The sequence below is a fragment of the Paralichthys olivaceus genome, chromosome 12 (assembly GCF_024713975.1).
Source record: "Paralichthys olivaceus isolate ysfri-2021 chromosome 12, ASM2471397v2, whole genome shotgun sequence".
Classification (NCBI taxonomy): Eukaryota; Metazoa; Chordata; class Actinopteri; order Pleuronectiformes; family Paralichthyidae; genus Paralichthys; species Paralichthys olivaceus.
The window spans coordinates 8,217,681-8,244,888 of NC_091104.1; the positions used below are offsets into that span (position 1 = coordinate 8,217,681).

General features: G+C 43.4%; 1 protein-coding gene across 2 annotated transcripts; it reads right to left on the reverse strand.

Moving 5' to 3' along the window:
• Positions 1–545: 545 nt before the first annotated feature.
• palm1b (paralemmin 1b) lies at positions 546–21,741 on the reverse strand. Of its 2 annotated transcripts, XM_020097852.2 has the most exons (6): positions 21,145–21,741; positions 10,012–10,054; positions 8,695–8,775; positions 3,276–3,391; positions 2,546–2,616; positions 546–2,295 (listed from the first exon to the last, which is right to left on the reverse strand). In XM_020097852.2, coding segments are annotated over exons 1-6 (693 nt in total). In that variant the 5' UTR covers positions 21,147–21,741; the 3' UTR covers positions 546–1,915. The 2 variants fall into 2 exon arrangements, with proteins under 2 accessions (XP_019953411.1, XP_069392470.1); XM_069536369.1 differs by lacking the exon at positions 21,145–21,741.
• Positions 21,742–27,208: the final 5,467 nt, after the last annotated feature.

Below are 27,208 nucleotides of genomic sequence, written 5' to 3' on the forward strand. Positions count from 1 at the left end.
CGTGGAAGGCGGGCCTTTGTGAGGGTGGTGATGATGACGAGGTAACGGTGAAGGTGAGATGATGAGTCAGAGATAAGGATGAGCCTGAGGGGAGCAGAAGCATTGTTGGCTTTGCATCATTGACACAGACCATGCATGGCCTCCACTGAGAGAGAGATTAGGGACAGAAATGCTGCTAATAGTCTTTTGAGGCTTTAAACTTCTATGGTGTAAATTCAGAAATTGTCTCGCTAGCAGCCTGAAAAGTTTGAAATGGTTTGTCTGACAGAAAATAACCTATTTCCAATGCAGCGATGACTAAGAACATTAGTTACCTGGGCACAGCTATTCTTCATATTGTGTTCTGAGCCTGAAAAGGTTTAAGGTCACAAGAGATGAGTATTTATTTCTCCGTGAAGTCTATTCAAATGTCTCAAATCTCTTTTACCATCTTAAAATCTATTCAAGTACTAACGAGGGGGCAGGTCTGCAGAGTAAGCATCAGGGGTTAAACTGGGAGCGGAGGAGGACAGAAACCAGCAGCCGACCAACACCACACAGTGAAATTACAGAATCATCAGATTTTTATTTGGTTCATAAAGAGACAAAAACCTTCTTCTTTTTTCTTTTTTTTTTTTTAACGGCGGGCTGAGCGAGTCCGCCTCTTCTTGATATGATGGTAGAACGAATCCCAATTTAACCCCTGGATTTACATTCATGTGAACGAGACAGCATAGAATAAAAGACTGAACAAAAGTGACAAGACAGTCAAAAATGTTGCAAGGCTTCATGCAGTGCTACCTCATAAGATTTACATTGATACTACGGCTGAGAGAGTAAAAATCCTTAAAGCATTTCTAATCGGCTTGTTAAGTGTGTCCATCTTATTCGATAAAAAAGAAAAAGACAAAAGCTGTGATCCTCATGTACATGTGTCACATACTATGCAGTTTGCAACGTGTTCAGTGTTCTAGTTTGAATCTCGTCTCCGCGCTGTAGTTTTCTATTTAAAGTCAATGCATATCTCTAACACCGCAAATTATACTCACTGTTACCGATAGAAAGACGTGTGAATTTAGATATGAGCACATATGAGACTAAGAAAGCACAGACACTTGTGATGATTGTTACGCTAATCTGGAAGTGCTTACAAGCTTTACATGCAGTTAATGGTTGGGGATGAAATAGAGAACCAAAAACAATAAATACATTGTATAAAACATAATTTCATATCAATATATTAAAATACTATTTAAAATAATATCTTAGACAATATTGTAATATGAAATTGACTGATAAATAGTTGGTAGGCCTACACAGAGAAATATATATATATTTATATATATATATATAAGTATCTGTGTCCTTCATAGTTTGCTGTTAAATGATTTTAAGTTTCCAGATTCCCCCCCAGTGGGTTCGCAGTACAATCCAGAGAGCTAATACAGTTATTACAGTTTTTTTCCCAACAATAATAACAATGAACTTACAGTACACAGTCCCATAATAAAGATATACATACTGAATACAATATAAATGTCAAGACAGAAAAATAGAAAAATATCAATAGAAATCAAAAGTCAAATACTTATCAGAGAAAGTATACAGAGTAAAGTGTACGTATGAGTCTTTGTGGTTCTTGTTGTTGTAGCTGGAGCTTGTATTGGCTCTCATTGTTGGTAAATTGGCTGTGTACTTCGCTTTCTGTTATTTTCCCCCAGTCCACACACACACACACACACACACACACACACACACACACACACACACACACACACACACACACACTCAAACACACACACAGACAGACATGCACGCGCGCACACACACACAAACACACATAAACAAACACACAGCAAATACAGACACACGCACACACAGATGCAAGTGTGTGCCCATACATACACACACACACACACGTTTACACGCACACATCTCACATGACCGTGCAGCATTTGCAGGTCTGTTTCTTCTCCTTCTCCTTCTCTCCCTCCTCCCCGCCTCCATTGGCCTTCTCTTTCTCTGCCATGCTCCCGTTGGGCGGAGCCTGCTCATCCGTGGCTGCCTCTCCGCCTGCTTTCCCCTCCCCATCTTCGATCACAACAAACTCGGCCTTCACGTTGCCGTCCACCCCCTCCATTCCCAGGGCCGTGTGGCTCTCCTGCTCCTCTTCGACGGTCTTGTAGCCCATGAACACCAGGGTGACGGGGTTGTCTGCACTAGCCTGGTCAGGACTGGGACCCAGCAGCTTGGCCTCTATCCCTGTCACCTCTCTCTTGGGGGTGTGACCAGAGGTCTGCACTACTCCATTTTCACCTGTAGGGGACACCAGAGTATCATGGAGAAGTTAGGGTCGTGCAGAAGCAAAGAGGGTGGTCGGGGGGGAATTCAGAGAGACAAAGAAAGAAAGGAAATATTGTTTTAATGGCCCCCGGCAGAGAGGAAGAATTTAATAAAGCCAATGAAGAGGCCATTATTAGTGCACTTCCTCTTTTTGACATGGTCTTAAGGCCGAGTTGCCATGGTTTCCTGCGTGATCATGTGTTGCCATGGATACCAAACTTACCTCCATTTTCTTTGGCCACACCCTTGTTTGCTGGCTCATCTGTCTCCAGTTCTTCGATCTCTTGCTCCAGCCTGGCTCAGGCACACACACACACACACACACGTAAAAAAATCATTATTCAAATGAAAATGTAATTACTGAGATCACACTCTGATGTAGAGTAAACACTTTGATTATATAAATGATACAAATGATGAAGAAGATTTGTTCCTTAAAAGGTTTTTATCCACATTGACCGTAAACCATTTGCCATGCAGTAACATTTCTAATGAAAGTCAATAATGAAATGTGGAAAATGTTATTTTTTTTACTATTTATTAATGCTTGGATTTGGCACCAAGATATACACACACAAATAAATGAGAAGAAATAATCACTATTGGTGTATTGATACTTAATATCTGGATGAAACATCACACATCACATGACCTCAGGCATCATCATCCCTGTTTACTGACGGTGGCCGCAGATCTACACACAGCGACGAACATCAGCCACCTCTGTTTCTAATGTTGTATACGCAAGACAACATTCCTGCTGTTTACAGTTTTTCATTTGTGTTGCACCACTGTACCCACGCCTACAGTTGTACCATAACAACAAGAGCAGCAACACCACATATTTGACCTTCAGTGCCCGATGTATTTTCTAAAACTTGCAAACAAAGCAGTACTCTGGACAGTGAGTTTCACAGATTGGACACACAGAGGTTTTAGTATAAGCTGCTGACCTGAGGATGACCTGCTCCAGAAGTTTGGTCTTCACCTCGTCCTCGTGCAGACGCTTCTGAGTCTCCTCCTCCGCCGGAGCTCCATCTAACAACCAGCGCTCCCTCAGTGCCTTCGACTGCAGGTGGACACAACAAATATAGACAGAGGATAAACATGGTGCAATGTGATTAGGTAGACAACTTTGTCACTATTCCATTAAAACTTTTGGTAGTAATGTTAATGTTACAGCTCCTGAAATCTCCATATTTCTGGTGTATGGGTGTATACAGTAGTGTGCTATAATCAAATTAAATAAGTTTAGCTTTTATTGTCCGTATTCACAAATCAAAGTTTGCCACTAAGGGCCTAAAAATCTGTACAACATCCCCTTTACACTCGACAAGGGTGATTAAAAACAAACAAAACAAAACCCCCGGATAAAACGCAGAAGCCTCAGGGATTCACAAGTGAGGGATTGCTCTTCCAGGATGGACAGATCAACAACATAACTGTATTATTGTGTAGGTGTATTAATACTTCAAGCTTAAATGCAAAAAGAGAAGAAAAAAAAATTAAAATGATCCAACTGAGGACCCTTGTTAAAGCATCTTTCTCCTGTAGCAACTGATCAATTCCTTAGCAGAACCTTAATCTCCCAGAAAGCAACATGTTATTGGTCTTTTTTCACTTCCTTGTAATTTATTTCAGAGAGAGATTAGTGGCCCTTTCACTGGAAGAGAGAGAGAAGCCCTTTAGCTATAATCTACAACAGAATATGTACCAGGGAGCACGTCCGCTGCGTCTCTACAGACTGCTGCCACTCAGCGATTCTGTCACACACTTCAACTACTGCCAACTGGTTGTTGCCAAGCGGACTTTGGCCTCCAGCCAGAGCATCAAGGCTTCTGGCAGTGAACAGAAAAATCCCAAAATACGATGTAATTTCTCTCATTATACCTAATTGAAATCTAGATAAGTCACTGAAACATAAAAACAAAACAGCTCACATCATAAATAACATCAAGCTCTTGGCAAAGTTTGACGTTATTTATGACGTGAGCTGTTTTGTTTTTGACAACACAAATGTCTTAACTGAATAGTTGAATGTACAAGCTGACCAGATTGAATGATTAGAAATGGTTAGCCTAATTATAATGACTGTAGATAAAGTTACCAAACCTAATTAAAAAACAAATATTAATGGAAACAACACAGGAATAAAATAATCACATTTTGGCCCATTATGGATGTTTCACTATTCTCTTGCCTTTCACTTCCTCGACTGTTTTTCAGTCTATGTTTATTTCGTTCATCATTTTCCAAACAGCTCAGTATCTTTATCCTGCCTCCCCATCCACATTCCCTCCTGCAGATAAGCTAATATCAAAGCAAATAGTTGGCATGCTCCGAGGTAAATATAACAGCGCAGCTGTTGGACCGTGCAGTGAAAGACAACCCTGCCTGGCCATATGGAAAAGTGCAAGAAAAAGCTCTTGTTTTCACGAGTCTGAGTGAAAATCTGGACCGGTGCTTGATGTGAATTCTTCTCCAGTGATGCAACAAGAATTTCTGAAAAACCTCCCCCTGCCTTTTTCCCCTCTCTGACTCGACCCCCACCCCTTCCTCTCATTTGCGTGAAGCTCTATCCACCATGAAGTTCATGAACTCCAGTTATAGGTTGTGGTGTGTCTCCTTCTCAGTTTGTGTTGGTGTGTTTCTATGTGTGAAAGTGGCTGTTGTTCTGTTTTAACTCTTACTTTCATCGCTGAGGAATTCAGCTGCAGACACCCAGCTGCACAGAGCTTTACAGCACATACTCACACGGTGTAATTCTACACTCCTCATACCCCAGCCCTGGTCTCCTGGGCACTCAATGTAACCCTGCTCCCCCCCCCCCCCTCTCTCTCACTTTCTTTCAGTCTTGCTCGCTCACCCTCTCGCCACACCTTACTACCCGATGCCTGACATCACTAATGTTCTCACTCGTGCACACACACACACACACACACACACACACACACACACACACACCAGTCTGCACGGACAGTCATAAAGCTGGAGTGCTGAAGCTACGTCTCTCTTGCCATTGTTCTTTGGAGTAAAAGCTGCTAACGTAGCAGACAAAGGGCGGAACTGTGACACACACACACACACACACACACACACACACACACACACACACACAGAGAACAGCTGTAGGGACAAGAGCTTCAGTTCAAAATTAATTTAGCATGCCAAACATTTTCTTCAAAACAAGGGTTATCCAGTCTGTGTAAGTCTTATTGTTTCATCAACTGTGTCATCATTCAAAAAGCATTATAAAAGTTATTTGCTTCAAAGGAACGTGGCAACATTTTAGGAAATTTGCTCATTAGCTTTTTGCCCTGAGTCAGAATCCACCTTAATGTCTGTATGGTAACATTTTAACGATGTTTTGAATGCAAAGCAGGAAACAGCTATAGTGAAGTTAAGGTAACATGTTGTTTTTACACTTCAGATATGTTGATGAGTGAGCTTTAGACAGAGCCCTGCTAGCAGTTTCCCACCGTCTCCAGTCTTTATGCTAAGCTAAGCTCACAAACCTCAATCTTCTCATCTAACTCTCAGCAAAAGAGCAACAAATCTGTAAATAAATGTCAAACTATTCATATGATAACTCTGATGACTAAATATCATAATATTTCATTGTGGAATATTATTCATGATACGTTTCTCTGTGAGCTGCGTGTTTTCAAAATAACACTTTGACATTTAGATGTTTTAATTACTTGCATAATCATATCTGTCAAGGCTTGCTAATTAAAACCAGAAGCCCCACTAATGCTTTGTGTGTTAACTACATTGTATTACCACATGTCACCATCTTGTCTGGTGTGTGTGCGTGTGTGTGCGTGCGTGTGTGTGTGTGTGTGTGTGAGAATGTGTGTGTGAGAATGTGAGTGATGCTGATGTGATTTAATGGAAGGGCAGGTACACTGTTATAAAAATGTGGTGCATTAACAGAGATATTTATTGGTTTTTACATGAGTGCTGCCTCTTGCTGTGGTATGTACAAAGAGCCTTCTATTACTCCTGTACAGCGTGATTACACTTCCCCTCTGTGTGTCTGTGATTGTATGCGTGTGTGTGTCTGTGCGTGAGACGAAAGCGGGGTGCGGTGGGTGAAAGAGCTCTTTCCTGTTGGTGGGAGTGGGACAAAAATCTGTTTCCTCTGCCAAAGCCCTCAGCATTGTCTGAGGCTTCTGTGTTCTTTTATGAAGCAACACACACACACACACACGTGCACACACACTCACACACATAGAGATACACATTTACAAAAGTAAACTCTGAAAATAGAAAATGTGGGAGCATGCAAGGGCAGTAGAACAGGTCATGAGCACTCTTACCAGAAATTCACATTTGACTGAACTCACACACACACACACACACACACACACACACACACACACACACACACACACACACACACACACAAAATCACACACACGGCCTTTGCTCCTATCTGTGACCCCCTGAATTGTCTGTGGCTGAAATAGCTTTGATAGTGCTGACACACCTTGGCTCTGATATGAGTGTGTGTCTGCATGCACTCAGATTCGAATGCGTGTGTGTTTTAGGGAGCGTGTGTGTGTGAATAAACAGTGTGCGGAGGGGCTGCCACCGTTATCTGCCGTCCATTCTGAACATTCCAACACAGCAGCAGTTAGGGAGTATCTCACACTGTCAGTTTGATATTTTTTTGTGTAAAGAATCGCTGAGTTTTATATTGTAGTGTGGGAGTCCATTCCAGTAAAACACAGGACTGACCATCAGTTCGTCTCAAGTTCAGGGAAGAGTTCAGGAGAGTCATGTAGTGGTTCAGGTTACGCTCACTCTGCAGGAAGTTTATTCATAAATACATTAATACGATCAGAGAAATGGCTCCGGTGGCTACATTTAAAGTTGAAGTTGGCAAAGACGTTGCCCGTTCACTTAACGCACTTGAGGGCTGTTGGTCAACACCACGGTGGAATTTGTGAGTCAAAAATAAAAGATCTAAAGCAAAGACAACACAAGACACTTAGGAATGAAATTACATCTAAGACTATTTGATCCAACCCTGGTCCTGCTTTTTTCTGTTGACACAACTTTCTAACCGGACTGTTGCTTACATATCTCAAGAACTGTTTCATTTTATTGGCTTCACACTTGTGAATTATCAAGGTCCCAAGGAGGTGCAGTTTTGAATTTGATGCAATTTGGACACGTGACATTTTCAATATCGACAAAAGTTGGATGAGTATGAGTCGAGCTTCACCAAACTTTGAATAAACAGGTAATCAGCTGTCTGTGCAGCTTCAGGGTTCTGTGGACAGAGTCCTGCAGCTTGTCTTTACTCGTCGTCCCTTTTAGTTTCAGAAAACTACAACGAGCATCACCACAAGCCAAGTAAACAGTCTATTCTAAAAAAAATTAAATAGATAAAGATATTAAAATGTGTTCATCCCTCGAGCGATAGGATAGCAGGATTTGATAAGTAACAAATGAGGAGTGATGAAGAGTGACTGCTTTTAAACCTTAGTCTTCTCCCTCCATCCATCACACCCTTCTCACTCTGCGTATAAATCAAGTGCTGCATTGGAGAATCCGGTCAATATAAAACATTTATTACTCTTCCTCCCTCGTCTACCTGAAAGGTGCTAAGAACATCTACTTCCCAGCATCCCTTGGTGTTCCTTACTGATTCAGAGAGCACATCCGCGATCGATAAAGCAACAGTTCTCGAGGTGCTGTGAATTAAATCGGAGCTCTGTAAAATTAAAAACAACACTTAATCGTTCTGCATTCAAAGACTTGATCAGGGACCTGCGGATGGATTTCTTCCCAGGAGCTGATTCATACTGAAGTCAGCATGTGCTTACCTTCGGTGGAAATAACAGGTAAACTGGAAACATGTGTTCACAGCCCACAACTGAGCACATAAAAAGCATGAGGCAAAAGAAGGTGTTTGAAAGAAAGGAAGTGAGACCTGGTGAGAATAAGTGTGTGTTGTGCAGACTCGGGTGATTACAGCTACAGACAGGGGCAATTATTTTTGGTCTCAAACCTATTATATCCTCCATTTTAGCAGATGGGACAAGGGCCAAATTAAAAAGTCAAAGAATGCGCCAAATCATCTTTTCTCCAAAGTAGGTTTCTGTAACATGAAGTAGTTCCTATCACATTGTTGTATGTGTGTAAATGTTCATGTCTTGTGTCATGTCACGTTAATACCGGCTGACGGAGCGACGCTATGATCAGGTAATTAACTCGCTGCAAACAAGAGCTCCAGATGTTTGTGGACTAGACAGTTTTTGTGTGTTCTCCAAACATAATTCCTACTAAAGCGTTCTCATAAGTGTAGTAGATCAAATAGGCCATGTGCATGTGAGTGAACATGCAGAGGTGTGTTTGTACCTTGAGATGCTGGAGTTGCCTTCGGTCATCATCCAGCTGCCTCCTCTTGTTTTCAATCTCTGTCTGCTTCTTCCTTTTCTCCTGTTACCACACAGAGACACTATGATTACTCTGCGCTCGCTGCACAAAGTGGACACAATAATATCAGGAACATTGTTATTCCAGTGTTTTCCCCATGCTGTGTTGGATGCGGTCGATATTCATAAAGTCAATCTCAAACTCTGGCATTTTATGGCCAAGAGCACCAAAACATTTCAATCATTGCCAAGCTTTTAATGCTAATGAATGCTAATGTGCATTAGAGTGCTAATGAATAAATGGGAAGCTTGAATGGCTGCAAGTGTAATTCATTGTATTTGTATGTAAGGGAAGGACAGATAGCACTTGATGTATTACAATAAATGTGTATTCATAGGTTCCACTACTGATAGTAAAAGTTGTTTTTAGAAGTACTCTGATTCTGTGTTGGGATGTAATGAAGTGCATTTACATTAGTCTAAATAAATTTGTATCTGTACTATGATTAGATTTAGTTTCAGGTTTCAAATTTTTACAGCAATCTATAACGAGAGGGGACTTTATCCATTGATCTAATCAGAGCGGAGCGGGAGGCTTGGGAGAGGCCGAGACGCAGCCATAATGATGTAGTACACTGTTGCATTATGGAATACAATACACTAAGCAAGTAATTATACGTTTAATATTTTGCGTACATGGAAAAGCAGGTTAGTAGAAAATTTAATGTGGTAATTTTACTTGCTAAAAGTTTTGTGTATTTATTTGTCCAGTCCAGAGATATTAATTGAACGACTCAACCTTTCAGGATTATCTAAAATAATGTTTTGAATGGACACGCAATCGTTTTGAGTTATTAGGCTGTGGCCACTCAAAACAAACCATCTTCAAATGTGTTTTAGTCACTGTCGGACACAAATTGTACGTTTGCCAATAAAATTGTGTCTCTTATTCGATATACCATAATTTATCTAAGTATCTAAAAATAAGAGGCTGAAAGTACAAAAGACCGACTGAGCGCAAGGGGAGGAGGAGACGCACTGAGAGACACAAGGACGGACAGAAACAAGGCATCGAGCTACTGCATTAGCTTTGGATGTCTGCTAATGGGTGAAGGAGATGGGATCTAAAAGGTTGAGTCATTAGGACGCACAGTCAGATCCTGACAAGCAGCAGTGATTTGTTGTTCATACAGTGAGCAGCCTGGCCTGATGTGCACCCTGTGTGCGTGTGTGTGTGTGTGTGTGTGTGTGTATAAGGGATTATGAAGAAGAAGAGACCGTGTGAGTAGAACTAACTTACAGAGATGGCCTGGAGTCTCTCCTCTTGTGACACCTCAGCCATCCTGATGGAGAGAGAGAGAGAGGGAGAGAGAGAGTGAGAGAGGTTACAACCACATGACCCCCAACATCAGACGTTACACACAGTGACACACAACCCTCCTCAGCTGTAACGTTCATTCACCGTCTATTTACCTTCCAACGACTTCCCAGTGACTGAGGTTAAATATATGTCTGTTGGCACTAAATCAGTGTCTCTTTTTCCTGCCACTGGAGGCATGCTAATGTGCTAGCTGGGCGCTGTTGGAGATTCCTGCTCTAATGGGTTCCAGACCCAGAGCTCCAGGATGGAGGATGGACGGAAGCGGAGCTGAGGCCAGAAAGGAAAGTACTGCGACTGTTGCTCCTCGGAGACTGGACGAAGCTAAGACTATCGTATATATCGACTATTTATCGTATAAATATATATATATATATATAAACAAGGCCAAGGTCTCTTTCAACACAACTGTGCGATCTTAACAGTATACTGGAGTGTAATACACTACATAATACTGCAGTATGTATGCAACCTCTTGCCACTAAGCATGAGATTTGTCAGCTGACAAAAACAAAGCTGTGGTCTGATGATTTAAAAAAAAAAGAAAAAAAAAGTGAAACTGTACAAGAACAAGAGTGCACACTATCTTTCATTTTTCCAAGAGGGTGGTACAGTGATTAGCACTGTCGGCTCACAGCAAACTCAGTGTGGAGTTGACATGTTTTTTCTGTTTCTATGTGGAATTTCTTCGTGTGCTCCAGTTTCCTCCAGAGTCTAAAGACATGACGATGTCCTAACTCTATGTCTTTAAAAACACGACACAGTTTGTCTTTTCCAGCCTGAACTGAATCTGCATCACGACACATATGTGATCCTCGTTTCTCTGCACTGGTCCAAACCCTTAGAAAATTACTATGACAAAACATCTCAACATCACTCTCCACCCACGCCTCTCCTCCACCAGCAAAATGTGTTGAACTCGTGTGATTGTGTCACTGCCTCTGATGAGTCTCCAGGACTCCCACAGTCACTATTTGAATTTTCTTGCATCATTTCTCACAAAGCTTGAATTGTGAAGAAAAAAAAACTTTCCTTCTCTCTCACTGTTGCTGTAGGGTTTGTGTGATTGCTCCATTTTTCCCACACATGCAGTGCAACAGCACCAGCTCCTCTCAGGACATTAAGAAGCATACATTTGGTTTCATGCTTGTTAGTCCACTGTCCAACCGATGAAGCTGTAGCACCGACAGAAAACCTCAGGGGTGTATTATACTGAGCACTCCGTAACATGCAGAGTAACTGTGAACATTTCTGTCTTTTCTGCATATGCACGCACACACACAAACACAAACACACACACACTGCTCTCACATCACCATCACATGGAGCCCCTTCAGAGAAAAAAAAAATCAAACCACAATCATCTGATCAACCCATCAAGAGCACACATAAACCAAGATGAACATGTCTAATCTTATTTTGTGTTTTAATTGTGGGCTGACAGTGTTTTATATCCTGTTTTCCCTCAGGTTCTCCATCCCCTCCCAGCCCTCGGGTTACCATGGAAGCATGGCAGCTCGCACACTGTGCATCTGGAAGTTCATCTGGATCATTTCATCAGGCCTGGGAGCTCTGGCTGAATTCTGCTGTTATTAAATGACTGACCATCCTGACCCGGGAGAGGTCACCCTGAGCGTGAGCAGAGAGGAGGCGGGACCGCAGCTCTCAGGAGAGTGGAGGTACAGATGGAGCAAGTCACACGTTTTCTTATTAATGTCATTGATGAAAAACATTTCCCAGAGAAGAAGAATTCGACTTAAACACAAGACCTTTGTCTGACTGGAAATTTCAAAGCTTGAGAAACATAAATAACCTCATAATTTCACTAGAAGGAGACTCAGAGAGCACATACCTCTGGCAATGCAAACGCCCTTTATCTCTCCATGTCCTGGATCCGCCCCCTGATCCGGATCTGCGCCAAATAAGAAATCTGCACCAGTTTCATTTCGTGCTCCAGTAAGTTAATCTGTTCAGTAGTTTTTGTGTAATTCAGCTAACTAACGAACAAACATATAAAAATATAACCAATTGAACATTTAATGCCACATTAACGATGAATATATATAGTAGCACACATGTAATATAGTTATCAGGTCAGTGAGTGCTTATCAAACAAAACATGAGTAGAATATCACTAAAATCAAGGCCCAACAATCCCTTTATTAAACCAGATTGCATATTTTATTAGCTTTTTATTTGGATCTGCAACAAGTTACGACCACTCATAAATATGCCAGATTTTGAAATATGAGGAATCAACGACAATGTTGACTAATGTTAAAGAAAACAAGTCCTGGGTCCGCACCAAAATTCTTTGGGTCATGCCCCACCCCCAACAAGATTTCATGGAATTCGGTTGAGGAGTTTTTGCATAATCCTGCTAACTAACAACATAACACAAACAAAAACATAACGCTCCTTGGCGAAAGTAATTACATAATATATATACAGTATATTGAAATTCTGAGCTTTAGCTTCTTATTTTCCGGATGCAATGAATTAAGTGAACTAAAAATCTTTTATTTTTCTTTCATGATTTTAATCTTCACATTTCTCACATGAGGATAACTGAGCACCCTCCCTTCATTGTGCAAGTTGTGCAAAAAGCGAGTCCCCCCGCCTCTCATAAATTATGGACACACAGGGAGAGAGGAAAGCAGACAAGTAGACCAGCATCTTTACAGCATAGTTAATTACATTATAATTACATATATGACAGAGAAAGGAAGACATCCAGTGAGGCAGGCAGTCACTCACAAACAGGCCAGCAGAGACATAAATATGATAGAATAGAGTAAATCAGTGAGACAGGACTGTGGGGGGGGGGGCAGTGGGGTTATCCGTGAGACAGACAAAAGACATATGCTCCCGAAAATGATGGATGTTTTTGACAGCATGTCAAGTCAGGTGTAGAGACGGGGAAACCGACTAATGACCCGCCTTATTCCCTGCTGAGTGCACTGTTCCTGTAGCATTTCCAGGAACACATTAACTGCACTGCACAGCGCACCAGCGTCCTCCTCTAATAGCACTGAGCTCATGCTCCTCTGGCACCAGCAGTTTACACACACACTCTCTATCTGCACGGAAACGCCCTAAAAGTGATTACTTAAATACCCATGGTGCTCAATGTATAACAATCCTACTGAGCATCTTTAGGGGATGTTGGCCCGATCATGGATTTACGACTCCTCTCTCCAAGGTGAGAAGATATGGTTTTCCTCCCAGTGAGTTGGCTGAACGCTCCAAACACGATAATTAGATGCAGCTCTGCCTTAAACATCACTTTAAAAACCTTTTAAAGTGCTTTGTAAATGAGGAACAAAGTTTTCTTACATCCAATTGCACCAATATGTTCCACAGTCTGGGAGTTAAAAGGTCACACTGCAGCGTGCATGAGAGCAGACACAATACATGACTGCAGGACGGTCAGTGTGTCTTTCTGTGGGCAGGAGTGGCAGATTACACCAGGTTCATCACCGCTAATCTAGGATTATTTTAAACTAACGCCACAAACAATCTGGAATTGGACACTGTTGCATACTGATTCTGATCCTGCGTCCTGCAGCTGGTCTTTACTCCCCACAGCTCAATCCCTGCAGGTCACTTTTATAGTTTCAGAAAAAAGAGATGCAACCACAGGCCAGACAAACAGTCCATTCCAAACAGGCAGGTTTAGAATGGGAACTGCACCAGTAACTATAAATAAAAGTAAAACACTTTTACACACATTATGTCAAATCTAAACATGAATGCACATCTTGAACGTTTTCATGTCGGCAAACATTAACGCAGATACTGATTCCACTATAAAAGGCTGATATTGGCTGGTTATGGGCCAATCGATAAACAGGTCCGACCCTAGTGTAACTTAATCATTGCTGTGTTTTGAATGGATCTCATTTCTGAATGAGATCCCTGATCGGAAATGTCTGTGAACCACACTGAAAAGAATTCAGAGGCTTGTTGGCCCGTAAGTGACATTCTTGTTAACCATTCCGAAACCAGAGAGGGAGATCAGCTCGAGCGACGGGTTGGTCATGAAGCCTGAAGTGGAGGAGAAAAGACAAACTGAGAGATGAATTATGTTCATTATCGATGCTCTCTTACAGCAGCTGCATTTCACAAAAACAAATAATAAACTGGAAAATATCCTCTAATGGCTCCAGTTATATGATGATGGCAAACACCTTCTAACAACCTCATAAGTGTCTTCTGAAAAGGAAATGTGTTCACTCAGGTGTTCATTTAGAAGCTTTTAATGGAAACTGTGCAGCCATAATGAAAGTCATATGCAAGCCTGCTCACAAAAAATTAACTCCTGGCAAATAAGGAGGTAGGAAAATGATATGGTGGAGGAAAGATTTGATGAAAAATCACTATTTATTACTCTTAAAATCTAGAAAGACTCCAGATGTTGCTAAGATTGTCATTTCTGATTATTCTAGGATTAGATAGCGTGCACAGAAACACACACACACACACACACACACAGAGACAGCACTGTCTGGCACAAAATTGTCTCCTCTACATCGAGATAGATGACTATAAAATTGACTCTTGAGCTTAATGACCCGAGCCCTGCATTTCAAAAACGGAGCGTCTCTGGAAAAGGAAACTAATCCTAAATCCCCTTCACACTCGCTGCGTTGGAGTGGCACTTCTCTCTCCTTCTCTCTACTCCCCACTTCCACGGCTTCCTTCCTTCAGGCCAAAAGAGCGCAGGGACAACAATACTCTCTCCCTCCCTATCTGCTTCTGCCACACACATACATTAACACACATTCACCCCCCCCAAAACACACACACACACACACGTGCACACTCGTCCCAGGCCGGCACGCATACCACGACCCCTCCGCCTGCATCACACAAGCAGCTCTGCATCCTTCTCTCCAAAGCACAACACAAATTGTTCCCAACATGAACTGCGGTACCAATAAAACCAGAGGGAAGTCCGCTGAGGTCACATGTTATTATTCCAGGGATCAGGAGGGCAAAACTGCTTTCCCCCCCCGAGGTCACCCCATAAATGACAGCTCTGTCAGTGCAGACGAGGGTGAGACGCTGTGGAACATCGATGTCGAGAGGACAAATGTGAAGCTTCACACAGACACGTGGGCTGCAACGAGGACTCAGAGTCAGTTTTGACTTTTCAATTTGTTACAATTGGCCACGAGTTAATGAACTGGTATTTAGAGTATATTGGGGATTTTTTAAAACTGAAACCGAGACAAACAAATAAAAGCCCCCTGTGGTTTAACACTGCTCTTACATTACGTAAGGGGAACAGAGTAAAGAAGCAGAGACCAAAATATCCTGACATTTACTAGGACATACCTTTAGTTCCAAACATCAGTCAAGCTCCAGAAGGATTAGATCATAGATTATAGATTATCCACAATGCCGTTAAATAGCATATTGTGATTAAATCCTCCCTGCAGCGCAAACTCCCATTTCTTTCAATCTCTCATAGCTCTTAAGTGTAACCCCAAAAAGTTTCGATCTTTAGACCCTGGTGACACCGCTGCATTATTTTTGGACTTGACAAAGCTCCTCCGAAGCAACATAATGCATCGTACAACTGTTTTAACAGGCGGACTATAGTACCGTACATGTTCACTGCTCTGATCTGGATTATTTGTGTTTTTAAACCACAGCTGGAGATGTGGCAACCTTTGCACTTCTTTTCTAATCTCTATGAACAGATTCTTCATGTGAATACGCAGAATCTGTTGACGAGGGACAAGAGTTTGAGGCTGGAAGCCTTCTGGTTTACGTTTCTAGTTCTAGTTTGACCAGTCATGTCTGAACAGGGTTTGGTTACCTGCACCAGGGTTAGGTACGGAGTCACACAGACTTCTCAGGCAGATAAAGTCCACAGAAACTACTTAGCATGAGATGGATGAGATGCAATAATCCTTCAGATACGGGGAAAACAGTTCAGTCATTCATAACGTTCCACGAATTTGTTCACTCCAAAATTATGTAAAAGAATCTAATCTTTCATTCTTTCTCATATCGGCATGTCTTGACTGAGACGTCTTCCCCCTGTGTTTCGTCTCCCTGGATTCCTCCACATAGATTTGCCTTATGACCACATTTCTCCACTTGACCACACTTGACCTTTGTTACTTCTGCTACAGTAAACCGTTACTCTGCAGATCTGTGGTCGTTGTGGTCTTTGCTCGTTCATTTTCACATATCCAGCGAATGCATGCTGAGTCTACAGCTCTGATGATGTCTTATCAATCTCAGTGTTTCCATAGTTCAGCTGAGTAGAATACAAAGCGTCTCTGGTGCCACTGACACAAACAGGTGGGTTTAGAACGAGTATTATGAAGAAGAGCTGCAACATTTAGTTCAGTATCTTGTTGATTGATGGAAAAATTGGCGGTTTTGATGATTGGACTGAATTGAATTATATTATTTTTTAAAGTAAACCTGCCAAAAAAGCATGTTCCAGCTTTTCAAATGTAAAGATTTGAGGATTTTCTTGCCAGATGACTGAAATATTATTGGTTGGACAACACAAGTGATTTGAAGACGTCATCTCGAGCAGTTTGAAACTGTTTGTTTGAGACAAAACAACTAAGCAGCTTGCACATTATGTAATAGTGAAACACCATTCTTAGTTGCAGCCCTACAACAAAGCATGACACAGCTAAGTGTGGAACATTTTTGAAGCGAGCTTCCAGCAGCCGTTAGAGGACCTTTACATCAGGGCCCTTTGCTCTTGTGGCTGTCTCTTAGATTAGCGGCAAAACAACAGCTCCACGACTGGGAATCTCGACAAAAGAGCTGAGTCTTGAATCTGCTCCAGACAGAGCGGCTCGGTTTTTACAATGTGTCCTTTGTAGGGGGTGTTCTCGCCTGCCTGCATTTGAATGTTAAGTGTAGCCAATGCAATAAAACATCTTGAGTGAATCCCTGAATGTCCTGGCCCAGATCGCACATTAGAAATCCGTCACCTGATCGTTGTCGGTGGTGGAGAGTAGAGGAAAAGGCCGATAGTTCTAATGATCAGTCTGCTTCAGGCAATGTAACAGCATTAGTCTCAGCATCACCTGCTGACAGCACTGCTTTTATGTTTGTCTCCATTGTACAGTCTCTTATGCCCTGTGTGGTCTCTACCTCCTGGTCAATCAGCAAACTCTATATATCCGGATGTAGGAATAGGAAGCCTACTCACTCGCATTATAGGAGCAGCCTCTGTACATTAACACAGGAACCATTAGGCCAAATAGGTGCCTCCCCTCATGGCAAGATTCCAGTCCCCTCTTAACGCCCTCAAGAGGGTCGAGCAATTGTTTATGCTGTGTTTGTCCAGCCTCCTCTGGGATTTAAAAGATTATATATTTCAAGATCTAATATTCCTTCTCCTTCTCGCCCTTAAATCAGATGTGTGTGTGTGTGTGTGTGAGTTTTTCTACAGTGCAAAAAAGATTATTTCTCTCTGCTGCTTATCAATGGTGCTTTTGATATCATCTCTGCAACAACACAGATGATCGTCATATGAGTGTGGGTGTGTACGTTAGTTTCGGTAGGGGTGCAACACACACACACAAATGAACAAACGTGCTGCTGCCGAGCACATTTCCATCTGAGATGAAAGCGATTTATGGACTCAAAATGACAATTTATGTGAAGAAAGACGATCTGCTGGGAAGAGAGTGAAAAAAACCAAATCCTCTTCTGCCTTATCTGTCGTGACAAAGCAGTAAGGACGGAGGGGATGTAATGAGAGATAGTTAGAAAGAAAGAAAAAGTGACTATCCAGGAGGAAGAGAGACGGCAGAGATTAATAGAGAGAGAAAAAAAACACACAAGACAGAAAAGGGCAAGGTGGAGTGCGTCGTGTTATCTAATAATATCTCACGTCTCAGAGCCCAGATGTTCCTACTTATCGCTACGCCTGCTTAGCAAAGCTTTTACTTCCACTTCCTCTTCCACCGAGTATTACCATCTTCAGCACGAAACCGTAACTGCAATGTGCAGCGTTCATTTTCCAGGGGTGGCTTACTGGTCTGGTTTTATAACCAAGGATTTAATGGTTCGTTAATGACAGCGAGGTCGGTGAGGGTAATTAGCAGTATCCATCACTGAGGGGCTGCTCGCTCCGAGCAGGATATGAACCCATGAGGAGGCCGGCTGTCCTCTGGTAATGATGTTGTACCACCCGGTTGTGCCATTGAAATGTTCGGAGATTGCTTCCACGCAGTAGCAGAATTTATGCTGCTACAGAGAAACGTCTGAGTAAATCAGATGTGTCCGCTAAAGCCTACAGAGGAAATATCATGGCTTTAAGCTACATGTTGATGAGTTCGATGATGGTAAAGTTGTGAGCCGCAAAACTCAAGCAATGACCCGAGAGATGCTGTAAAGACGGGAAACGCAAACGCTGATGATATGTTTTCCTCTGCATTTGTCTGGATTACTAAAAAACTACTGGAGGGATTTCTACAAAACTTGGTGGCAAGATGCCATATGGGTCAGGAGCAAACTCATTTAATTTTGGTGCAGCTCCGGATCAGGAGGCAGATCCAGGATTTCCTTCTTTCCACTTTCTTTAACGTTGTGAGATAGGACTTTTTGCCATCTTTGTTGATTTCCCAGGGAATAATTCATGGAACTTGATGAATGAATGAAATGTTGAAGGGACTAATGTATGAGTTTGTGCCATTTGGTGTAGATACAAATAAAAACCTGGATCTAGTGAATTTAAATGTGATTTTATAAGGGGACTGGGGATGTGCCATTCGTGTTCTTTGTGGATTTAAATGACCCCTTCCACATACAAGTAGTCATGTGATCCATTAATATAAAACTATTGATTAGAGCCACTTTGATAATGTGTCCGTGGTGGGACCTGACTTGAAGATTGCTGTTGAGATGGATTTGTGCCACATCAGCTTTTTTGCCTGGATATCAGCAGCGACACTGTAATGTCACTTGGACGTCCTTTGCCTATTTTAAGTGTTTTTATCAGGGCTGTTTGTGACTGTGCTCTTTTTAGAAGCACAGTTACACACTTTCACTTCAAAGAGCGGCTCCGTATGTGAACATTTTCTCACAGTCCTGGATTTCAGGCCTTCGGAGCTTATACTGAAGAGCACTTTGAATGTAGTTGGTCGTAAAGAGTTTTACTCGCTCACATTTTTCACTGACAGTCCAAGATAAGGAATGAATGACCTTCTGCTTACCAGCCCATTTAGCCTATCTAAATTGGTGAAAGTAGATCCATCCCAGTGCCCAGCCTGCCAGACTAGGAGACAGTGAACACACACACACACACACGTGCACGCTATCCATCTTTTTGTTTCAGGCGTACAATGCTAAAACAGACTACAACACACAAAAGGCTGCACATATTCAAACAAACAGATACACACGGTCATACAAGCACACAAAACACACACACACACAGACATGTGGCTGTCCAGAGTCATGATGCCGGATGATGATTGGGTGGACAAGACAAGTGCTGTCAGCTCCAGAGCGAGTTGCTGACACAACACAGAGTAGCCGAGCGGATATAGACCCTCAGCTTGCACACGGGCGGGCTGAGGCCTATGGCGGATTTGACATGTCACCCACACACATGACAAAAATGACAGAACAAACGTTAAACAGCAGCAAATATGTGCCACTGATAAGTTAATTCTTCCACCTTTTGTTGGTTTGATTTTGATTTTCTCACTTAAACTAACAGAACTCCTCATCGCTCGTCGTATTTCCAACAGATTTTTAATGCTGCACCTGCTTGGGATTGAAATGTGACTCCAGCTTGTAACATCTACGATGACATGTCACATCTAAGTTGATAACTTTCACTTAACTTATTGTCCCTGCAGCATCGAACAGGTAGGTCTCCCTCTGGCTGTTTTCAGTGATAATCAGATACTTGACGTCCTGCATCCTTCGAGGACTCACACGAGTTCTCTCAGAAATGTAATGGGTGTGTTATGTTTGTCGACACTATGCTGTCGTCTTGTAAACAAAGATGTTGTCCGCACAGTGACATCGGCTCACAGGACGTAAAAAAAAAACCTGGAGAGACACAATGGACACCAGACCAAACAAAAACACACTCTTTGTGTGCTTGCACAGGGTTACCTGCTGTGATCAAACATCATTACATCATCAAGTGGAAATAGCTCCACAACATAAACACAAGCCTACGTGATATTCTGAGAGGATGGAGAGAGAGAGCAGACTCCATCACCGGTGGCAACCAGAGCAGAGAGTCATCTGGTGCCAAACCAGGATGAAGCACGGTCTCATATACTAAAGCCAACGTGCCCGGCCCACTGCACATTGTAAATTCCAGACAGGAGTATGTAATGGCCAAGGTTTATCAGCTCATGCGCGCCATGTTGGAGCAGACTGCTCACATCAGAGCACCAGAACACCCTGTTGTACCCTCCTCTGCCTCCCTGCTCCTGCAGCCAGGCAGCATCTCCCCTCTCTCCCTCTCTCTCTCTCTCGTGCAGCAGCGGTGGCGCACGGCTGCATGGCGCCACTGGAAGATTCAGACATCCTGAAAACCCTGGGCTCGCAAAACAGATCGATGATACACGATGGATCCTCAAACGCGTAAACATGTCATCCAGATACACCTGTCGTCCTGGCTGCAGCAAACTGCACAGTGCAGCGGCCCTGTAGGCATGCAATGGACTGGAGGATGTTGACATGACATAATAACGCAGCCATTTTTATTCCATGAAAAAAACCAAAAAAAACCAGCCTGACTTCACAGCATGTTATTTCTGAGTGTGTCCCCTCGGAGGATGCTGCGCCTCTCGTGAGTTGTAACCTCACATTGATGCAAGCGATCATCGCAGTGTGTTTACAGTGAGGGCTTCTAAAGATAGCTTCGATATTTTTATGTTCCCTTATTTCTATTTCTATCATCATCTCCCTCTCTCATCCCCTCCTGCCCGCACCAGAGGATGCTGCTGCCGGGAAGCTGCAAGCGTAAATATTGCGCCTCTGGATAAATCACCAAAAGCGGGTCAGCCACAGGAAAACACTGCAAATCACGACTTTACTCACATGCAGATTCGCTTCCCAGCCGCGGACGTCTCCCAAAACCAGGCTGTCTGTCGTCTTGTTTATTTCTGAGCGTCAATTCGGAATACTCTGCCACCCCTTCCTCCTCCTCCTCTTCCTCCTCCTCCTCTACTGCTGCTGCTTCTTCCTCCTCTGAGTGGCACGCTGGCTGCTAATGCTGAGGTGATGCCGCGGGCAGCCTGTGCGCACAGCCCGGCAGGATCGAGGAGGAGAACCACGAGAGCTCGATGATTTCCTTGTGGAGTGAGAAAATACGCACGGTGGCTGCGACGGCGCCCTGGTGCGCAAATCTCATGGGCTGTGGGGCGTCGTCTGAGGCAGGTTGTAGTCAGTACAGTGGGTGAGAGGGAGAGGGAGAGTGCAGAGGAGAGGGGGGGAGAGGATACGCCTCCCTGCCTGCTGGAGATAATGGGGCCCTGGCTGCGCGCGTTGACTGAGATATGGGTCCACCTCTCCGAACGGGGGCCCTGCTGGCTCCCCTCCAGTCTTATCGTGTTATCCAGGGAACCAGGCTCCAGGGCCGGAGCAGAGGAGCGGTGTATACGTGCAGCCCTAAAGACTGGGATCAAATCCAGGTCTGCAGCCACCACAGGAGGAGAAAGGACCGTATACTGTCACATCTGCTGCCCCTCTCCCCCATCTAGTGGTGGAGAGGGTCAAAGTCAACACCCCTCGATAGGGGATTTCACCCTGTTATATAAATATCCCCAGACTGTGAGGCTGCACTTCTCATGTCTCCTATATAGGCAGTGTGCTATTTTAATCAAATTCAAACACATTGAACTGATTACACCGGCTTAAAAACAAATACTTGAAGTATTTTTGCTTCCTCTTACTTTATTCTTCCACTCCTACATCCTGAGAGCAACCAAAAATATGTTGCACCTGCAGCAGACAGCCAGCAGGTGGTGCTCGTGTTGCAGATATCTTCTCTGGTTAGTCCAGGAATCTTCTGCATGTGTAAATTCACTGGTGACGGTTGGAGCAAGAAAAAGTTCTTAGATTTATGAAAAGGTGAATGTTAAGATCCCGCTGCTGCCCAAACCCCTGAATTTTGTTTAAAATCTCACTGGATATTAAAAATGAATTAATTAGTAGTTGTATTTGTGTGCATGTGTGTGTATGAAACCCTAACTGCACTCAGTTGTAAGTTCACGGGCCTTGCAGTAGTTTAGCAGATTAGAAAAGAACCAGAATGGCACTCAGTATACAGCTCACACCTCCACCAAGGCCCAACTGTCTACAAAACCACATTTGAATTCACTACATCTGGGGTTTTATCTGAATTTGCACACACTCATAAATGTAAGTAGCTTTCCAGATTATTTTTGTTTTAATCAAGATCCATGAATTATTCTCTGAGAAATCAAGGACAACAACAGTTGCTGTGGAAACAAGTGTTATAGGGTTATGTAGAGTAAAGGTTCAGACGTCTCTTCACGAGAAAATGAGCTTAGCTGTTAATGTGGGAGTCTATGGGCCTTCTGTTGTCCACATGCTGCACATCCTCATCACTGTGGAGACAAGTAACAGATATTCAAACTATTCAAACTCTCCTGAACTCTGTGGAACCTGAATTAAAACCTGCAAGTGTAATTAGAGTTCAACCTTTGTGATCAAACTGGCAGGCGCCTCTGAGCCAGACAGAAGCTCCGGCTCAGTCGCTGCAGCTTCTCAGGATTTGGGGAGGTTTTGGAGAAGGTGCAGAAGAGAGACACGGACAGGGTTTCTGATGGGTGTGTATTGTCTGAGGACTTAGAAGAACGCTGTGGAAAATGGGAAGTGGCTGATTAGATTTGGGATCCAGTGAGCGTGAATGAGGAGGATTTTTAAGCCTCACTCGGGAAAACAAACGCTTCATTTTCTCTGCGTCTCCTGCTCCTGCTGTACATCACATCCACTTCCATCCCCCGGTCCCTCTGGCCATTGTAACTACAAATCCTGTCACTAGCAAATACAGAAACCCCAAGTAGGCAAAAATACGAACAAGCATGCGTAGGAGGGGAGGGTGGATTTGGAAAACCAACGCAGCCTCCCTTGTGGGGTGTGTGTGCCATGATATCATGATAAACACTGCTGACAGATGAGGGTCAGGCATGTTTTAGTACTGACGTATCTAAAAAAAAATGATTTCCTCCCTCGACAAACAGAAACAGCAAAGGGAGGCAGCGAGCTCGGCTTCAATCTGATAACAATGGTGTTGTTTCACTCACAGAAACACATCAGTTCCATACGTGACGAGAAACCAAACACGGCCTGTGTGTATGTGGGAGGGTTAGCATATGTGTGTTTGCAGCTCTGAGCACCACATGCGCTTGTGTGGGTTTCTGTGGGCACACACAGAAACCATTTGGGCCTTTTCTTGATGTGTTTATGTGAGTTGTGTGTGTGTGTGTGTCTGTGTGTGAGTCAGTGCACACACACTCTGACTCGGAGCCCTCTCAGCCCTTGGGGCCAGCTCAGCACTTGGCTTCTTATCTCCCTCTCAGAACCTCGTCATGAATAAACATCGCCGGGAAAGAAATGACCCAAAATGAAAATAAGCAAGTGGAATTTGGAGGAGGCGGGTGTAAATCCTCAGCAGGGGAGGGAGGAAGGGGTGATGAGAAAGTGAATGGATAAGAGAGAGAGAAGGGGAGAGGGTGTTGGTGGGGGGGACTCAAAGTGGTGAGCTGAAAGGCAGACGGAGGCCTGGAGGAGGTGGAGTATAAAGAGTATCCTCCATGCTGGAATGCCCTCAGTGCGTTGAGCCAGAAAAACGCCAAAGTGTTTCACTTCTTTTCATCCTCTCTCTTCTTCTGTTCTCTGTCTCACCTGCCTCTGCCCATCACTGCTGGTTTTATAATGTCAGTCGTGCCTCTGTGGGCTACAGATTGTTTTGTATTCACTCGTGTCTGTGTGTGGGTGTGTGTGTGTGGGAGCTGCAGATTTTTGTGCTTGTAATGAGCCTTTTCACTGAAGTAGATCAAAAGACAATATGTCTCTCTGACCCTCTTTTACCTCGTCCACACCTCCTCTGTCCCCTCGTCTTTTCATATTGTCCTTCTTCCTCCTCGTCTCTCCTTCCTCTCTGCAGGCTGTCTCCGTGGCGCCGGGACACCAGACATGAATAATGGAAGGCCAAACGCTTGGTCTCCTCCTGAACCCGTTTTTTAAATACCGCTCCCTTAATCCTGCCGTCTTTTTAAGCACGCACAGAATAAATGCACATCACTTCTGCAGCTTCAAATCCACGGGGACGAATAATGAGGGTCATGCGTCGGGAATGTGCAAAGCATCGGCCTCATTAGTGAAACACCTACCGTCGCTGCGCTGGGGCCGCAAACATCCACACTAATGGAGTTGCATTTCTGTTCTCCTCCGTCTCCCTCTCTTCCTCTCTCCCTCACACACCATCACCATGATATCAGCGCCCTCCACCTCTTGGTGCTGGATCAAGTTGGCATCAGATGTGACAACGTGTTAATTGGTTGCTGTTATGCAGGTCAGTGAGAATCGTGCTGAAGCCAGTGATCCATTCACAGGCCCGACTGGAAGTCACAGCAGAGTGGCAGCTCTTTTATTTCTCTCTTTCGCCCATAAAGCCGCTTGAAACGTTTTCTCTTTCCCTATTCATGCAACCACATTGCTTCCATTTCTCTTTCTTTTCTGATTCCTTCATGTTTCTTATTTCTTTCATTCATCTTATTTAGCTTTTCCCACCTTCATTTATACACGTTCATTACTTTTTGTTTCCTGCTGTTCGCTTCATCTGAACGCCCACCGCTCTTTCTTTGTTTTTGCCTCTCGTTTTTATTCCCTCCTGCATTCCTCTGTAATTCTATCCCCTTCATTTCTCTCGTCCCTCCTTGTGCCATACATTTGTTTCTTTATCCCCTTATTTGTTCCTCCCACTCCTTCCTCACTTGTTTCCCTTTTGCCTCAATTTTTTTCTTTCCCTTCATTTGTTCCATCATCCCTCTTTAATTCTCGCCCATGCATCCATGTCGTACTTCGTGCATCACACTTTTGATCATTATTTCGTCTGTGCGCTACATCCATCTCCTCTCTTCTTCTCATCTTCTTCCTTTTCTTCATAACTGGTTTAATTTCCATCCTTTCTTCTTGTGCTCTATGCTTTTTTGTCTCGGCGGCTCATCAATACCCTCATTCACTGCGATGCATACACGGAAACGAAATATTCTGAAAAAGTTGGACACATTTAGTTATATTTAAATGCAATCTTTGTTCCGGCTCCTCTGCTTGCAGCTGCTACGAAATGGGATGGATCCCAGGCATGAGCACAGATGAGCGTGGATGCCGCAGCGCGCTAATTTACTCATTAAATCCACGCTCCCAGGCCGACTGATTTAGACTGGATTAACGATGAGACTGTCTTTTCTTGAATTTCATACTCAATTTTTTTGCTCATTGGGATGAACACTTGTGCAATCTTCAGTATACTTGCACGCTTTTATTTGCAGATTTGATGAAGCGTATTGTTTGTTTGTGACAGGGCAACTTTGCTGTGCTGTGCAACACTGCAGACTCGGCTAAATGTTTGCGTTTTTTGGTATATTTAAGTCATAAATATCCCTCAGCATCTCAACTGTGGGGATGTGAGGAGTGAAAGTGGGTCAGACGGTTGTGAGAGAGCGTGATCCTCTGCCAAGCGCTTCCACAGAAAACTCTGACACATCTGACAGTTTGTATTTTACTCCGGCAAGGGGGGGATATATTTATGAAATTTGAGATGATGAACAGGAGCAGAGGTAAGAAGGTGCAGAGGGACAGAGGTGATCATGTAGCATGAGAGATCATTATCGATGCGTGACAGGACACAACATACTAAAGCAGATGGTTGTATGTGCACAAACACAAACACACAAGCAAACACACACACACACAACATCTTAAATCCACCTTTGAGAGGGTTTAGAGATGAGAGGGCAGTGAAGGAGAACAGACAGTATTGTATACAGGATTCTCGGGAAATACATGAAAGGGTAACACCCACACACATACACACACACACACACACACACACACACCCCGAGTCGTGTCTCCATGACTACAGAGGACATTACATTGACTTACATTGATTTCTTGGAGACTTATAACCTAAACCATAGTAACTACTAACCCTTGTCCTCACCTTAACCTTAAAACATGTCTTTTTGTCCCCATAAGGAAGACAAGTCCCCATAAAAGTGCTACATAAATACATACCCTTAATGTGCCTGTACACACACACACACGCATTTATAACTGTTCTCCTGCACACATGTACACGCACATAGTCACAGACCCAATTAGTCTGGTCTGGTAACTGTGTCAGTGTGTTACTACCCATGGCCGGGGCCTGTAGGGTATTGAAGCCACGTACTGTAAAGTCTTACTCATGCATGTATAAGGCCACAGACACATCAGCCCACTCATGCTCAAATACACTGCACTGATCTCTGCATGTAGACAAATAGCGTGAGGGCAGAAGGAGGGATGGGAGTGTGTGTGTCTGTGTATGCAAATCATTACATGCTTGTGTGTGTGTGTGTAGAAGGATATTTGTATTCATATATAATACATCTTTGAGTGAGTGCGTTGTTGTGTACGTTCATGGGAATATGTTTCCATGAATGTGGGGTGAGGGGGTGCAGGAATAGTTTCCATCTCCCACTTTATCTCCTCAACCGTCAGAGCTGGAGGAGACTGACAGAGACATATCCAGTTTAATTAGAGGAGCAGAGTGAGAGCGACTGAAAGACTTGCGTACATTCTCTGCCTGGTGGAGTGTTTCTCTACGCTGTCACATGAAAGTCAGTATTCGAGGAATTTTTAGAAACGTCCCTATTAGCAGATTGTCAGCCATGTATTTTTATCGTTTTTTGAATTATGGCTCAGCTTCATGAGGTTTCAGCTTCTAGTGATGGGAATGTCAGTCACTTGATTGGTCACTTTGGTCCGGACTGAAAAATCTCATCACCTCTTACATGGATTGCTCTTTAATTTCATGACCCCCAGAGGATTAATCATAATCGATTAGATTTCCGTTGACTGTTCCTCTCGC